This window comes from Cnephaeus nilssonii (genome assembly GCF_951640355.1).
Source record: "Cnephaeus nilssonii genome assembly, chromosome: 7".
Classification (NCBI taxonomy): domain Eukaryota; kingdom Metazoa; phylum Chordata; class Mammalia; order Chiroptera; family Vespertilionidae; genus Cnephaeus; species Cnephaeus nilssonii.
The window spans coordinates 85,326,538-85,343,638 of NC_137078.1; the positions used below are offsets into that span (position 1 = coordinate 85,326,538).

A 17,101-nucleotide genomic window follows, 5' to 3' on the forward strand; every position below is an offset into this window, starting at 1 on the left:
GAGTGGACGGAGCACAGAAGTGGCCAGAATGGGCGATGCGAGCAGGGGAGGCAGAGCGGAGGCGGGGGGGGGGGGGGGGGCGGCAGGGGGAGCGGGGCAGGGAGGGTAGTGGCGTGTCCCTGCTGGGGCCCAAGAAGAAGCCAACTGGGACCTTGAGGAGACCGAGGAGAGGCCTCAGTCATCAAAGGTGCTTCAGTCTGAGAAGCCAGGCCCCGCCCATATCCCAGCCAGGAGAGAGGATGGGAGGTGGAGGAGAAGGCAAGGCATTCTGGGAAATAGAGCTTAGCTTGCCCGGCCCCCAGGAGGGGGTGAAGAACAGGGAGAAGAAGGTCATCCCCAGAATCACCAACGACCCCACCTCCCCAATGCACCCCTTCCTCCTCCTACACACCTCAGGCCTTCGCTCACGCCCCTCCCTCCCTGGGATGTCCTTCCCTCTCCTCTCCAGCCCCCCAAAGCCAGCGCAAGCCCTCCTTCCTCCAGGCAGCCGCCCAGGGCTGACCGTGGCCCTGCCACTAACCTGCTGTGCGGCCCTGGGAAAGTCCTTCCTCTTCCTGGCCTTTGCTTTCCCCGCTGACCTGACATTTAACTTGTGTATATAGTCATGTGTCTCCCCAGCTAGAATGTATATGCTGGAAAGCAGGCCCCGTGTCTGTCCTGTTCACTGCCCTGTCCCTGGTGTCGGGCACAAAGCCTGGTACATGGTAGGTGCTCAGATTATATCTGCCAAATGAATCAGTGATGCTCCCCCAAACCTGGCGTGCTACAGGGGGAGGGAGTCTGACCAGTGTCTTGTCTCACCCTCCTCCATATGGGAGCAGACTCGTCACCCCTTCTTCACACCCCAGCCCAGGCCTCCTGGCTGCCTGCCCTGTCTCGGGCCCCTCCCTCCCATCCAGCCAGACCCAGCTGCCGCAGTGAAGGCAGGAGGGCCTCCCGGTTCGCAGCCAAGGCTTTGGAGACACAGACTGAGATCTGAGTCCCTTCTTGGCCGAGGCACTAGCTGTGTGACCCAGGAGAAGGAGCCTCACTTCTCTGAGCCGCCGATTCCTCACCTGCAAAGGGAGGTCATGATGCTAACTATGCCCCAGGGTGGTCGCAGGGATTATAAAAAGTTACATATTTGGTGGAAAGTGCTTAGCACAGTGCTTGGCATCCCGTACGTGCTGAACAAATACGAATTATTATCGTGAAGTACCACTCTGATCACGGTCAAAACTTTTAACAACTCCCTGGTGCCCCAATTCCTTCACCTGTCATTTTCGGCCTTCACACTCCAGCCCCTGCCTCCCTGCAGCCTCACTGTGTGTCATGACAATCCCAGCTCCAAGCCTCTTGGCCCCTCACTGAGAGCGGATCCTTCCTTGCGCTGGGCCTCGCTGTCTACCCTCCTCCCTTTCTTCTGCGTCTCGGAGGCCGCCCTCTCTCAGGCCAAGCCCCGAAGTCTGCAGGAGGCCTTCCTGATGACTGCGCCCACTCTGTCCCCACTGCTGAGCTCCCTGGCACTGATGCAGGAGACGGGGGGCCCTCAGAACCCAGCCATTTGGATCCCCACGTAGCCCCTGACAGGTTCTGCCCCGCGGGGACAGGGAGCCCGGAGCAGGCAGGGCAAGGTCAGCAGAGGTGGCAGGGGCGAGGCACTCACGTCTATATAGTTGGCGTTAATGTAGTCGGCATCGGGGTCTCCCAGCATCGGGTGGAGCTTCACTCGGTGCCGATCATCTGGAAGCACAGAGCGGGGCCATGGGGTGGGCAGGGGCTGAACTGGGGAGCCGGAGCAGGTGCTAAGGGGAAAGGCTTCCTGGAAGCCAGATGTGGGGCACAGGCAGGGCGTACAGGAAACTGACCAATAGGCTCTGTAGACCACAAGGGACAGGCCAGGCCAGTGGTTAGCGTCTGGGCTACAGCATCATGAAGGCCAGAGGTCATGTGCTACACAGACAAGTCTTAGCTTTGTGACCTTGGGCAAGGACCTTAACTTCCCAAGCCTCGGTTTCCTCACCTGTAAAGTGGGGTTATAATATGTCCCACTTGACAGAGTTATTGAGAAGGATAAGTGAGATAACGGGTGTAATGCTCAGCACGTGGCTGGGCACATGGTAGACACTCAATAGATGGCTCACTCTGGCTGTCCTCCCCCTCCAACCCCCTCCACCCACTGCCCCAGACCCCAGGCCCCTCCCCAGGACTCACAGGCAGGCAAGGGCTCCTGCCGACTGCCCTTAACCTTGTCTTTCTTCTTTGTGGCATCCCAGCCTTCAAAGAAGCTCTGCCAGAAGGGAAAGCGGAAGTCAGTGGGGAGAGAAACCCTCCACCCACAAGAACCCTATCCTCTCCACGGGATGCTGGTGGGACCATGATAAGGGCCAGGTTCGTGGTTAAACTTGGAGCCTAAGATAAAGTCGCTGTAAATCCCTTTATCAGCTTGGTTCAAAACCAAGCAGTGGTAGGAGAGGAGAGAGTGAGAAAAGGGGGGGAAAAAGAGAATTCAGAGACATTTGAAGACAAGAATCAGATTTAGGTTAAATCCAGGTTTGAGTTGGGAAATGAGGTAAAAGTGAGGGTCAAATAAAGATTAGGATAAGGGTGGTGTCAGAGTCTAGAGAAAGGGAGGATGGGATTCAAATTAGAGTTAAATGGAGCTTAGGATGACAGTCAGGGTCCAAGTCAGACTGGGGGTTAGGTTTGAGGTCAGGGTCAGTGTTGGAGGTCAGGTTCATGTCAGGAATAGGATGAGGAGCTCGATCAGAATCCAGATGGAAATGAAGATAAGATTTAAGGTCAGATTTCAAGTCAGGGTTAGGATACACGTGAGAAACCAGATTAAGTCTGAGATTAGGATCAGGGTCAAGTAAAAAAATTAAGTTGGGGACTGTCCAAGCAAGAGTCCCTTGGGAGGGGGCTGAGAGTCGGCAAGGGCAGGGTGCACAGGGAGGAACCAGGCGAGGCCCTGGTGAGGGGCCTGGCTGGCCTGGGGCCCTGCACCTCGTACTCCTGCTTGAAGCCATAGCCCTCGGCCGTCTTCATCTGGTTGATGTGCTGCAGGAGGTCGGCCACACGCACCGCAGGATGCAGCTGCCCCGTGTGATACGGGGAGCCCTTCCGGCCACACGGACGCCGCGGCGAGCCCCCCAGAAGGCTGCTGGCCTCGGTGACGCCATTGCCACGCTGGTCCCCTGCAGTTGGAGAAAGGGTAAGGGGTTCCTGACACACACGGGCCCAGCCTGGGGAGCCCCAGATGGACTAGAGGAGCTAGGGAAGGAGGAGCATGGGCAACGTGGAGGATGGCTGGGTGGCTCACTGGAGCCAAGAGGCCTAGCTGGGCCCGCCCACGTGACCCTGGGCAAGTGCCTTCCCTATTGCATCTGGGTTTTCCCATCTGTAAAATGAGCAGGTCAGATCACGTGACCTCTGAGGGCCCTTCTGGCCCAGCCCTGCCTGCTGTGATCCTGTGGTCCCCTCACTGCATCCCTCTGCTCCCTCCCAGGACCAGAGCTCTGTGACCTCTCCAGGCTCCCTGAAGGGGACAGCACTCAGCAGAGCCTGTGACAGCCTCCTCATTCCTTCCCCTCTTCCAGGGAACAATCTGGAACACTGGCAACTCCCAGCAATTATCCCCATTCAAAGACAAGCAAATCCCAAAACTCAAAGATAAGCAAATCCCAAAATTAGCGGCTGAGGCCACCCCCTCTGCAGATTAACGCAAGGCACCTGAATAGAGACGTTTCCCCTGTGCAAGCATTTCCATTGTCAGTCTGTGCAGCAGCCTCAGCCAATCAGGGAACAGGTGGAGAGGTTCACAGTGCACCCCAATAAAATTGTACCCTCCCCCCTGACCAACGCACTCCCTGGCTCCTCCGGTGAGTCCCTCCAAGGATGTCCCACCTGGTCCCTGATATCAGGTCCTGGGATTGAGAAAACAGCCCACTCAGTCCTCCCACCTTCAGACACTCACTCCCGCACACTTACTTAACACTCCTTCCCCTCCTGTCCTGGGTAAGGGGTGGGGGACTCTAGGCCAGCCCCCGAAATTCTCATAGCTGCTCTCTGCCCAGGTCTGAGCTGGCAGGGGAGAGTGAGGAATTCCCAGTGGGGCCTCCATGCCAGCCCCCACCCTTCCCTCTGCCTTCACACATGCCGTTCCCTCTGCCTCCCACACCCTTCCCCTCCTGTTTTTGCCTGGTGAACTCACACTCATCCTTCAGACCTCAGCCAAATGGTGCCTGGCCTCTACGTCCTACTCCTGACTCACTGACAGAATGAATGAATGACCACCAGGCACACCCTGCACACCTCGACTTCCCCAAACTCCAGTCCCTGTCCCTTCAAATCCGAAGACTGCCGGGCCCTGCTTGGGCCCCCCTTCCTGTGCTGGGTTTGAAAACTGGCTTTAGGGGCTCCAGGCAGAAAGGCAATTCCAAGGCAGGGCTTACACGTTTCTCTTCTCTCACGAATCAAAGTCCTGAGCTGCTGTCATTCAATGTCTGAAAACAATTACTTCACATCTTTTGTCCAGATTTCTAGTTGCTTACAGCTGGAGAGCAAGTCAAGTGTCAGTTACGCCATCGTGGCCAGATGCCCCAAACCCTTAATTTTACAGATGAGGAAACTGGAGTCCAAAGGTGAGAGACTTGCCTAACGCAGTAGTTGCCAAAGTGTGTTCCAGAAAATACTAGTCATGTCACATGACTAAGTGGTATTCCATTAAAAAGAGGAGGAAGAGGAGGACAAAGACGGGTTCTATGTTTCAAGGAAATCTTTGAAATTCTGGTTTAAAAATAATAAGCAGGCCCTAACCAGTTTGGCTCAGTGGATAGAGCGTCGGCCTGAGGACTGAAGGGTCCCATGTTCCATTCCGGTCAAGGGCATGTACCTTGGTTGCGGGCACATCCCCAGTAGGGGATGTGCAGGAGGCAGCTGATTGATATTTCTAACTCTCTATCATTCTCCTTTCCTCTCTGTAAAAAAATCAATAAAATATATTTTAAAATAATAGTAATAATAAGCAGGGTTTTTTTTCCTGTAAGACCTGTTAGGGCTTCCAACATGGTCGTGTGCATTTTAAATCTCCACGAGATGGGCAGAAATAGCAATGTTTCACCACCGTCCAGCACCGTGAGAGCTTTTTTGTTTGTTTCATGAAACGCCCTCAGGGAACACAGTGTAATGTGGCGATTAAGAGACAGGCTCTGGAGTCAGGCCTCAGATGAAATCCCAGCTCTGCAGGTGACCTTGGGGATGTTACTTACTCTCTCTCTAAATGGTCATTTTCATGTGTCAAATGAAAAACAAAAACCTGCTACTCTCCAACCTGATGATGTAAATATTAAATAAGAGACTGTGCATAAAGCACGCAGCCCCGTGCCGGGCACATAATGAGCACCTGCAGATGGCAGCTATTGACATAGGAGTAGTTTCCAGAAAAGGGAGGGACCCTTGAGTCTCCGAGAGCCGCAGCAGCTGGCTGACAAGAGGAGGCCTTCCTGTCTTAGTCCCTCTCCGCTGTAGCATCTCGGTCCAAGACCTGACAATTCTAAACTGCACTACAGCAAACACACAATGCAAAGCTTTCCAAACAAAGGATTTCTTCTGGCTCGAAGAACTCCAAGATGAGAGGGACGGGGGAGGGGGTAGGGTGATTCCTAGTGCTCTTCGTGGAAACCATGCCCACAGCTCTATGGAGGGCTTTCCCGGTAGAGAAAAGGGTAACGGAGGTGATGGGGAATCAATCCAGCAGCTCATCCCAGAGACCCTGAAAGTCTGGCAGCCTGACGCAGCCTCACAAGGAGGCATGGATGAAGAGCCCTGACTGGCCAGGGCCCAGAGGCTCTGAGGGTTTCCATAGGCGGATTTCAGAGAAAACAGGGACACATCCCAACACCTTGGGAACATTCACAGCCAGCCTGCCACCATTTGCTCAGCACGGTAAGTCCCGATTTTAAAATGTGCATACTGAGGATGCATCCACATCAACATGGCTTTCTGTTCTAACCCCCCCCAAATCTGGCCTACACTGTGTGGGAAAGAAAAGAAGAACGTGGAGGCTAGAGCAGTGCGGGGCCTGGAGAAACAGAGAGAAGGCGCTGAGACTCAGCTCCGGTCTCCAGAAAATTCCTTGAGTTCCCCTGCTGTCACCTCTTCATCCACGTCCTGCATCCCACCTTCAGTGCGCACTCCCTCCTCACCATCAGTCCAATCTTATCCATCTCAGCCGAAAACCTGGCCACCCCTGCCCAAAGGCGTGTCTTCTCAAAACCCTGGCAGCACCAATAGTCCCCACCACCCACCTGGCGACTGGCCTGGTGCGGACTTCCCTGGCTCGGTCCTGTCTCCCCAGCCCGTCAGTGAGTTCCTGGGGAGCAGAGCCTGGGTTTCCTACCTCTGTGTCTCTCAACAGGACACAGCAGCAAGATATGCACCCTATCATCCTCCCCTCCCACTCTCCCCAACACCCACTGGAGTTTTCAGCCTGATCAGACCTCTCCGTGTTTTCCATAAAGATTATGTGCCCACCCCCGGGCATTTGCACGTGCTGTTTCTCATCCACGAACACCCTTACTTTCCCATCTCTGCCTGGCTGAATCATACCCATTGCTCAAGGCCTAGCATGAGACAGTAGAAACAGCAATGTGCAACTCAGAGAGGCCTGCATTTACATCCTGGCTGTGCCACTTCCTGGCTCTTTGACCTGGACAAGTGACTGTCTCTCTTTGAGCTTCTGTTTCCTTGTTTGTAACACGAAGGGTTGATAACAGCTACCACGCACTGCGGTGGAAATGTAAGGAGGGAGACCACAAAGAGAACATGATGAAGAACTACAGGTCAATGAATCTGAAAACTTGAATGAAATGGACAAATTCCTAGAAAAAAAATTAACTTACTAAAAGTGGCTCGAAAAAGAAATAGAGAGCTTCAATAATCCATTACTCCTTTAAATACGTTGAATTAAAAGTTTGTATTTTTCATAGAGAAAAGAACAGAAAGAGACTGTTTTACAGATGAATTCCATCAGACTTTCAAGGAGACCGTTATTCCGTTCTTCCATGATAAGGGAAAAAAGAAAAAAAAACTTCAATGCATTTTATAAGACTAATGGAATTTTGATATCAGAAACCAAACAAAGACCGTATAATCCCACTCAGAAATACAGCTTTAAAATCCTGAATGATATTATAATTATACTGAATCCAACAATACATACAAAAATCTAATGCAACATGGCCAAGTTGAACTTATCTCAGGACTCGAAGGTTCCTTTAACACTAGAAAAGCTAAATGTCACTTGCCTCATTAACAAGGTATGGGGAAAAGAAATATGACAATAAGGCAGAAAAAAAGATTTGGTGAGTTTAATGCCCATTTAAAATAAAATGTCCTAGCAAACTAAAACTGAAGGAACTTTGTTAATCTGATAAAACACTTCTACCAAAAACTATAGTCAGCGTCATTCTCAGTGTTTAATGTTAGAAGCACTCCTTTTAAAATCAGGAAAATGTGACAAGAATTCCCGCTATTACTACTTCCATTTAACACAGTACGAGAGTTCCCAGCCAGTGCCATTCAGAAAGACAAGGGGGAAAGGGGTGAGAAATAAAGAAGAAACAGAATTTGCAGTTCTTACAATTGTACTCAGAAAAATCTGGAAGATTCTACAGACAAATTAGAATTAATGAGAAAGTTTATCAAAAAGTATGCATATAAGGCCTATTTATATACAGAAATCAACTACATTGTCTATACAAGCAACAATCAGACATGTAATATTTTAAAAGTATACCATTTGTACCGGGAAAACTGGATAGCCACAAACAAAAGAATAACGTTGGATCCTTATCTAACACCATATACAAAACTCCAGTCAAAATGGATCAAAGAACTAAATGTAAGACCTAAAACTTTATTATAAAACTCTTAGAAGAAAATATAGGTGGCGATGATTTCTTGGCTGTGACACCAAAAGGCACAGGCAACAAAAGAAAAAAAAAGAAGGCAAATTGCACTTCATGAAAATTTAAAATGTTTGTGCACCAAAAGAAACTATTCACAAAATAAAAAGGCAACCCACAAAATGGGAGAAAATATATGCAAATCAGGTATCTGGGAAGGAATTAATATCCAGACTATAGAGAGAGAATGTCTAAAACTCAACAACAACAACAACAAAACCTGATTCGAAATGGGCAAAGGGCTTGAACAGTCATTTCTCCAAAGAAGATGCACAAACGGCACATGCGCAACATTCGACGTTAGGGACGTGCAAATCCAAACTACGCGATCCCACCCAGTCTCCTTAGATGGCATTTATCCAAAAAAAGCAGAAAATACAAGTGCTGGCGAGAATGTGGAGAAACTAGAACCCTTGCACAATGTTGGTGGGAATGTAAAATGGTACAGCCGCGTGGAAAATACGGCAGCTTCTCAAAAAAAAAAAAAATTAAACATAGAATTATTTTATGATCCAGCAATTCCACTTCTGGGTATAGATTTAAACACACACACACACACAAAACTGAAAGCAGGGTCTCACAGACATCAATGTTCATAACAGTATTATTCACAATAGTTCAAATATGGAGGCAACCCAAGTGTCTACTGACTGAAAAATGAATAGTTAAAATGTGTTTTCTATATACAATGGAATATTATTCAGCCTTTAAAAGGGAAGACGGATTTTGAGGACATTATGCTAAGTGAAAGAAGCCAGTCACGAAAACACCAACACATATATGAGATAATAGATTAGTCAAAAATCATAGAGACAGAGGGTAGAATGGTGGCTGCTAGGGGCTGGGAAGAGAGGGGAAGGAGGAGTTATTATTTAAGGAGCACAGAATTTCAGCCTACAAGTGAAGAGAGCTATGAAGATGGATCGTGGGATGTTGCACAACACTGTGAATAAATTTAATACACTACACTGTACACTTAAAAAAGGCTAAGATGGTAAATTTCATGTTATGTGTATTTTACCACACATGCACACAAAAAAATGTATCATTTGCAATATAAATAAAAAATGTAAGGGACCTGAGAGTATACCTAACAAAAATGTATAAGATTTTATGGAAAGAATAATTGAAAGACATTCAGGACCTAAATAAATAGGGTGATATCCTATATAATAAAAGCCTAATATGCTAAGTATCCAGTCATCTGGTCAGCCATTCAACCAATCAAAATAATATGTTAAGGCCACTCAACTGCTCACTATGACATGCACCGACCACCAGGGGGCAGACAGTTGACCTGTAGACCAGTCGCTATGACGTGCACTGACCACCAGGGACAGACGCTCCAACCGGTAGGTTAGCTTGCTGCTGGGGTCTGGTGGATCAGAACTGAGCGAGATGAGCTGGACACATCCTGGAGCCCTCCTGCGGTCCCTCCCGGCTGGCCAACCTCCCGCATCCTTCTCAGGCCCCAACTGTGCACTGGTGGGGTCCCTCAGCCTGGCCTGTACCCTCTCGCAATCAAGGCTGAGGGACCCCCCCTCCCCTGTGTACAAATTTCATGCACTGGGCCTCTAGTATATCAAATTCATAAATGGAAAGACAATTTCATGTCAGTTTCCCCCCAAATTGATCTATAGATTCAATACAAATCCATCTAATAAAATTTTCCAAAGAACTTGAAAAGATAATTATAAAATTTATAAGACAGAGAACGAGCACAAATATAGCCAAGACATCCCTGATGAAGAACAAAGTCGGGAGGGCTTGATGTTTCAGATATCAAGATATATAATTACAGAAGTTAGAAAATGTGGTATTGGCACAGGAATCACCAAATTGGCCAATGAAAGAGAATAGGGAGCCAAAAAACAATCCACATATGTATGGAAACAGAATATATGATAAGGGTGACATTGCAAATCAGTAGTGAAAGTATGAACTATAATACCTGATGCTGCGACAGTTGGTTTTCCCCATAGAAAAATAAAATAAAATCCTTAATCCATATTACACACAAAAATCAATCACAAATAGATAAAGCTTTAAATGTGAAATGCAAATTATTAAATGTTTTAGCCTTGGTCGGTTTGGCTCAGTGGATAGAGTGTCAGCCCATGGACCAAAGGGTCTCGGGTTCGATTCTGGTCAAGGGCACATAGCTCCATTGTAGGCTCGATCCCCGGATCCCTGGGCATGTGCAGGAGGCAACCAATCCATGTATCTCTCTCACATCGATGTTCCTGACTCTCTGTCTTTCCCCCTCCCTTCCACTCTCTCTAAAAATCAATAGAAAAATATCTTCAAGTGAGGATTAACAACAATGAAAAAAAGTTATAGAAATAGTAAAAAATATTTTATGACCCTACATAAGGAAGAAATCTTTAAGATCTACAAAAAGTAGAACTCTAAAAAGATGGATGAATTTGACTAAACTGAAATAAAAGGCTACTCATCCAAAGACACTATAAATAACCTGCAAAGATGAGTCACAAATTTAGAGAAGATATTTGCAATTCATAAGTCACAAATGATTATCATCCCAAATATATAAAGAACTTTTAAAAACCACTAAGAAAGCAACAGAAAAACCAACAGAAAATTAGGTAAAAGACATGAACAGGCATTTCACAGAATAAGGAACCTGAATGGCCAGTAATGATGTGAAAATATCTTCAACCTCATTAGTAATCAGAGAAATGCAAATTAAGCCTATAGAGAATTACCATTTTATAAGAGCCAGTTTGGCAAAAGTGAAGAAGGCTGGCAAATTTTGATCTTGATGTAAAGCAAAGGAAACTCTCATGCAGTGCTGCTGGGAGCGAACACAGGCAGAGCCACTTTGGAAAACAATTTGGCGCTGTCTTATCAAGTGGAACAAGCACACACTCCATAACCCAGCAGTTCCAGCATCTCCTGTGCAGGTGCATCTGCAGATTCATCTCAGAATGTTCACAGCAGCCTCATTCGTAATAACAGGAAACTGGGAACAAAGCAAATGTCCATGGATGGCAGAATAGAGAAATAAATTGCAGTAGATTCAAACAATGGAAAACTACACATCAGAGAAAATAAATGAACTATAGCGAAACTTCCATCTGGGTCAATGTTAGAAACATGATGTGGAGTTGAAAAATAGAGTGAGTTTATTTTTATGAAGCTCCAAAACAAGCAAAATGCTACCATGCTCTGTTTGGGGATGCTTGCGCACTAGGTAAAACTACCCCCCAAATGGCAAGAAAGCTGTAAACACAAATTTCAAGGGAACAGTTACATGTAAGAGGGAGGTATGGGATAGGGCAAGGGCGCCTATCTGATATTCTAATTCACCAGTGGTGTTCACTGGTGTTTGTCGTATTATTTTGACTTTAGGATCTTCATAAACATTACATATTTCCTTTTGTACAAATCAGCACTAAACGGAATAAAGAGATGTGTGATGAAGTGAGTTATGACAAGCCCCTAACACATACAACTGATACTCTATACTCTACTTGCATGCCAGGTACAGCACTAATGATGTAAACACATCATCTCCTTTCGTCTTCCAGCAGCCCTACCAGCAGAACATATGGGGAAGCAGACATCCAGAGAGGTTAAGCAACTTGCCCAAGACCACACAACTTCTGGGATCTGAGATGCAAACCCAGGTCTGTCTGACTTCAGAGTAATCCCTCTTCGCCACTGGTCTCCAGCTGCTCACACGGCAGGTGCTCCATTAAGCCAGGAGCCTGCTCTGATCCTCTCTGATCACACAGCATCACTCACTCACTCCTGAGTCCCCGAGGCACTTCCCATGATTAACCCATGACCTCGCACTCCTCCTCTATGAGTCTGTGTCTAAGACCATTTTTCCTAAAGCTCTTCTAGTGCAAAGGTCACGCCTGTGCCTTCTCTGCATTTCCAGGGCCAGTGCTGGTACACAGCAGGAGCACAATAGATGCTTCAAGTCTGGTGGGGGATATTACAGACGTTATCTGACGTGAGGAGCCCCAGCGCCACGAGGAAGGGGCCTGGAGCCGGGCACTCACCGCGGGGGCTGTAGCCGTGGGCGTCCATGAAGGAGAGGCCCAGCCGCTCGTCCTCCTGCAGGGTGCTCTGGTCCGTGAAGCTCCGGTCCACGGCGCTCATCATGTGCGTCTTCTCCTGGCGGTAGTTGACGGTGGCCTTGGTCATGTTCACCGGCTTCCTGCAGGGCGGGGTTGATGGGAGCCATGGGTGCTGAGCTGAGCAGGACTGTGACCAGAAGAGGACGAAGAGCCCAGCACTCACGGGCCTTGAAGCCAGCAGCCATTCTAGAAGCATCTCTGGATGCTGAGGGGACTCTGCCTCCATCCTTCACTCCACAGACCCAGAGAGCTGCTGCCTCCCCCCAGAAAGGGACCGAGCAGGGACCCTCTCCTGGGGACCTTTGCTGAGAGCAAGGGACAGAGCAGCCGTGGGAACCTGGCCCCAAGGCCTCAGGAAATGGGAGGAAAACTCACTCGGGGCCCATCTGGGTGATGCAGCAGACAGTCACCCCGCCCCAAACTAGGAAGATGGCTGTCCCCACTCCAGCCCAGCATGCCCCTCTCCACCCGCCTCCCCCCTGCCCTCACCAGACACCTGCCCGGGGAGCTCCTTCCTCTCGTGTGAGGGGACGGACCGTACCCCTCCTTCCTGGCAGAGGATCTGATTAGTGCTCAGCCCGAGTTCAGGAGTCCTCCCCTGGGCCCAGAATGGACTCCAACCAGGCTGCTTCTTACCCCCCGAACTCCCAGCATGGGCCCACCACCGGCCACCGAGACTTGTAAAGAGACCCACATAGGGTCCATGTTCCCACCACTAACCACCAGTCCATCCAACTGCCAGAGGCAGCACAGGGGAAAGGCGAGAGGCCCCGGCCCTCCCGGAGGGCAGAGCTTCTGGAGGGGGCCCTGGGCAAGTGGCCCACCGGTCCAGGCCTCCAGCCAGATGAGAAGGCAGTTTGTGACTCAGGGAAGGAGGAGAGTGGGAGGGAGGGGACGCAATTCCATGAACAAGCGGCCAAGCAACAGGCAATGGGAAAGGACCTGGGACCCACTTGAGACTGAAGAAGAGTGGAGGCCCAATCATAGGGGAGGCTCAAGACAAGAGAACTATTCACTTGCTCGGCCCTACGGCATGCAGGATGTGGGGTAGAATTAAGAATGGACTTTCAGGTAATGAAGGCTCGGGGACACTGATTACTGTGGAGATAAAGAGGCCAATGAGGGGTCATCCCAGCAGGACAAATTCCAATCAGCCTGTCCTGGTTCAAGAGCTCCCAGGGCAGAGGAAGGACAGAAGGACCTCTGGATGCCTCGTCTGCCAGGCCCCCGTCCTGTGCTCAGAAGATGGCTCTGTGTACACGCTGGGGACCAATGCTACTGTGACTGAGGTAGGCACAGCCTGCTCAGCCTGGACCAGAGACGGCTCAGTGGGCCAGGCCTCCTACTCCCAGCCCCACCCACAGGCTCGGCATCACCCTCACTGTGGCCCAGGGCACAGCCAAAGACCAATTTGGGGGCAGGTGAGGAGAAGCCTCTGTGGCTGTGACCTTGACCATCATCCTAAGAGAAAAGGTGGAGGAGGAGGAAGGGAAGGAAAGAGGTGAAGAGGAGAAGAGAGAGGGCAAGAGAATTAAGACACAGAGGAGGAGGAGGGAGAGGGGGAAAGGGAGAGAAAGTAAAGGAACAATGACAAGGAAAGAGAGAGATGGGGAAGGGGACAGAGAGAGGGAGGGACAGGTAAGACACCAGCAAACCACAGGGAAGACAGGACAGCCAGTCAACCCGGCTGAACAGTGGTGCCCAAGGAGGCCCGTCACGAGTGGACATGGCCTAGGAGGGGTCTCCCGTGTGAACCGCAGGGTCTGTGCCCGCCCTCCTGGCCTACTTGGAAGAACAGCCAACACCAACCCACCAGGTCCACAGGAGACAGAACCGGGAGGGACGACAAACACAGCCGGCCTCCCGCTGATCTGATCTCAGGGTGGGATTAAGCAGATGGAATGTAATACGGACGCTCGGAAAAGTTGTGCATTTAGGGTAAAAATTAAGTGCGCAGGTAGAGGGAGCGAGAGCTGCCTTGTCAGCAGTTCCTGTAAAGGCTGAGCGGGAGGCCGGGAAAGTTGACGGGGTGTGGCTGCTGAAAAAGCCAGTGTGACATTGGGTGATGTTGATGCAAGTAGAGGGTCCAGGGAGGAGGAGGTGAGAGCCCACCATCCTCCGGGCTGGCCCAGGACCATCGGAGCCTGCTCTGCAAGGAGGGAGGACAAGCAAGGGTGGGGGGAGTGTGAGGTTTGCAGAATCAGGTAAGACAGAAGCAGATGACAGAGTGGCATCAGAAGACTGTGGTGTCAGACAGGGGCTGGGTGGTAACCCCAGCTCTGTGACCTCTGACAGGCCCCTTAACCTCTACGAGCCTCAGTTTGCTCATCAGTAAAATGGGATCCTAGTTCCTACTTCTCAGGGTTGGTGTGAGGATTCCGTGTAAAGAACTGAGCCAGAGGAAGCTCCCCGGAAATGGTGGGCCTGAGGAGCCTGGGGCCACCCAGCAAAGGAGGGGCTCCTCGTGACCTGAGTGCCATCTGCACTGTGTGGAGAGCTGCCACTGTGGGCACAGGCCTGCCCCCCCTCCCCCCACAGGCACACAGGGCTGTGGACCCAGAGCGGGCCTGTGTGAGGCCCTTCCTGACACAGACGTGGTCTGACCAGCAGGAATGGCTCACAAACACAAGGGGCTGCCTCAGGGTGAAAGGTCACGGAGGCTCAGGGGAGTAAGTGACTTGCCAGGTGACCCAGCAGAGCCAGGTCTGAACCTGAGACTCTGACTACAAAGCCAGTGCATGTGACCTCCACGTGAGGTCAACACAGAAAAGACAGTCAGACAGAGGAGGGAAGCTCAGAGACAGAGGTGGCCATGGAGAAGGATGTGGGAGCCCAAGCCCAGCTGGAGGGAATGGGGGGGGGGGGCCCCACGGAGGGGCCAGGGCCCAGGCCAGTGGAGCTACTTACGGGTAGTAGGAGTAGGCATAGTGGTCTCTCCTGGCAGCGTGCAAAGAGAAAAGCACAGTTGGGCCCAGGGTCCTTCCACAGGGCTGGGCCCAGGGCAGCGCCCAGCCAGCAGGGAGGAGCTGGGTGCTTTCCAGACTGGGGAGGGGGCTGGCCAGGCTCAATTATTTGGAACCAGGACACAAGTCCCTTCCAAAACCTTCCCTGGGCCTGCTACTCAGGTGCCAAGGGCTGGGGGAAGCAGAGCTCTCAGTCATTCACACACGCATACACAGAGAGAAATGTGCATAAGTACCCACATAGAGGCCTACACACTCAGATGGATACACACTCACTGTACACACATAGAAACACACAGACACTACATGCACTCACAAATGCAGACATGGACTCACATGCACAGACACACATTTTAAACACACAACTGAGATATATACACAGACACATATTCACAAATACACACACATATGTGTACACGCACACACATGACATCCCCCACTCACACACTCAAGGTAACTACACTCACTTCTGCAGACAGCCCCCCACCCTCAGTCCCAATCCCCCTCACACCTGCAGGCCTCCCTGCCCCTGAGGTGACAGTCCTTTGCATACACCTGTGTCTCAGAGGGAACAAGCGGCTGGGGCAGGATGGAGAGGGATCAAGGGCAAACCTTGGGGGCCCCCTCACCCACCGAGACTGCTCCTGGGTGCGGGGTCCGTTAAAGGAGCGAGGCCGCCCTTCATGGGCACCCAAAGCACAGCTTGGGTCAAGAGCCCAGAGAGGAGGCAGAGCAGGTCTGATTCACAGACGAGGAAGCTCAGTCTCAGACACCCATGGTCTTCCCAAGACTCTCTGGGGGTCTCTAGTGGAGTCCAGAGCAGGGTCAGGGCCCTGGCCCCAGAGCTAGCTCTCCCCTGAGGCCACATCCAGGGGCCTCCATTCACCTGCCTCCACATCACCCCATCAGCAGAAACCCCAACGAATGGCCTTTCACAAGGAAATCCTGCAGATTAGGGGAAGGGAAGGAGAGAGGAGGGTGGGAGGCTGAGGGCCAGCGAGGGCAGGAGCTTGGCTCCAGGTCCCCCAGCATGTTTCATCCATCCTACCAACAGAGGGGAGGGTCCATGGCCCTGTGGCTGGTGACAGAGGCCCTGAAGGAGGGGGTGGTAGAATAGCATTCTTCTAGTCTTCCTAAAAGGTCATTACTTTGAAAGGGCCTTCCCTGACCACTCCCCGACAATCCCTCTCTGCCCCCAACCCAGGCACCCTGTTCATTTCACAATTCGTAATTATCCATTTGTGCTTCTTCTAATTCAATGCAAGGCTCCCCACGAACTACAAAGCACAAGAGGATCCTGCCCACAGCTGGATCCCCGGGGCCCAGGACAGTGTCCAGCACATTACAACCCCTCGATAAATAATTCATTGAATGAGAAATCAATAAATAAGGGAAACTACAGCATTTTCACCTCTATGAGCTTCCATTCCTCCTCTAAACAAGTCATGGCAATAATACCCCCCACCCCACCCTTCCACCCCTGGGGCTGTCGTGAGGTTTAGGCATCAGGAAGCAGCCTTGGCTCTTCCCTGGGGGATGCACAACCCACATGCCAGAACTTTCTCTGTCCTCACAGAGCGCTCAGTCGGCAGAGAAGATGAACATGGAGTAAAGCAATGCAAGTAAATAAATAAAAAAGTGCAAGGAGAAGAAAGTGCTGCAAAGGAAAGGGGGAGGAGCTCTAGAGGCAGAGCAAGGGGATCTGACCCAGCCTGAGCTCTGGGGTCTGGGGTGTGGGGTCTGGGGTCTGGGGTCTGGGGTAGGCCAGGCCTCTCGGCCGCCCCAGCACTGGAGTCTCGGGGCAGATTCCACCAGTCTCACTGTCCACACAGGCAGGACAGGATGGAGCATCTGACACCTCTTCCCAGCTGGCCCTGACTGTCCCCCATAATCCCCTGCCCCAGCTACCTCCTTCTTCTAACAAGAGTGCACACAGGGCGGTAACTGAGTAACTGCCCTCCCACAGCAACCTCCTAATCTGTCCATGACATTTGTACCCCAAGTTGATCTGAATACCCCCATCCCTGCCAAAATTGCTCTGACACTTGACACCCCACAATACAGACTGGAGGACCCCTGAGGA

General features: G+C 50.9%; 1 protein-coding gene across 1 annotated transcript in view; it reads right to left on the reverse strand.

Annotated features, from left to right (window-relative positions):
- The window catches only part of PTPRU (protein tyrosine phosphatase receptor type U), an 81,032-nt gene that overhangs the window by 15,463 nt on the left and 48,468 nt on the right, over nucleotides 1–17,101 (reverse strand). Inside the window, 4 exon segments of the mRNA XM_079777197.1 lie at nucleotides 1,646–1,722; nucleotides 2,194–2,269; nucleotides 2,986–3,176; nucleotides 11,978–12,134. Coding sequence (XP_079633323.1) covers nucleotides 1,646–1,722; nucleotides 2,194–2,269; nucleotides 2,986–3,176; nucleotides 11,978–12,134 — 501 coding nt within the window.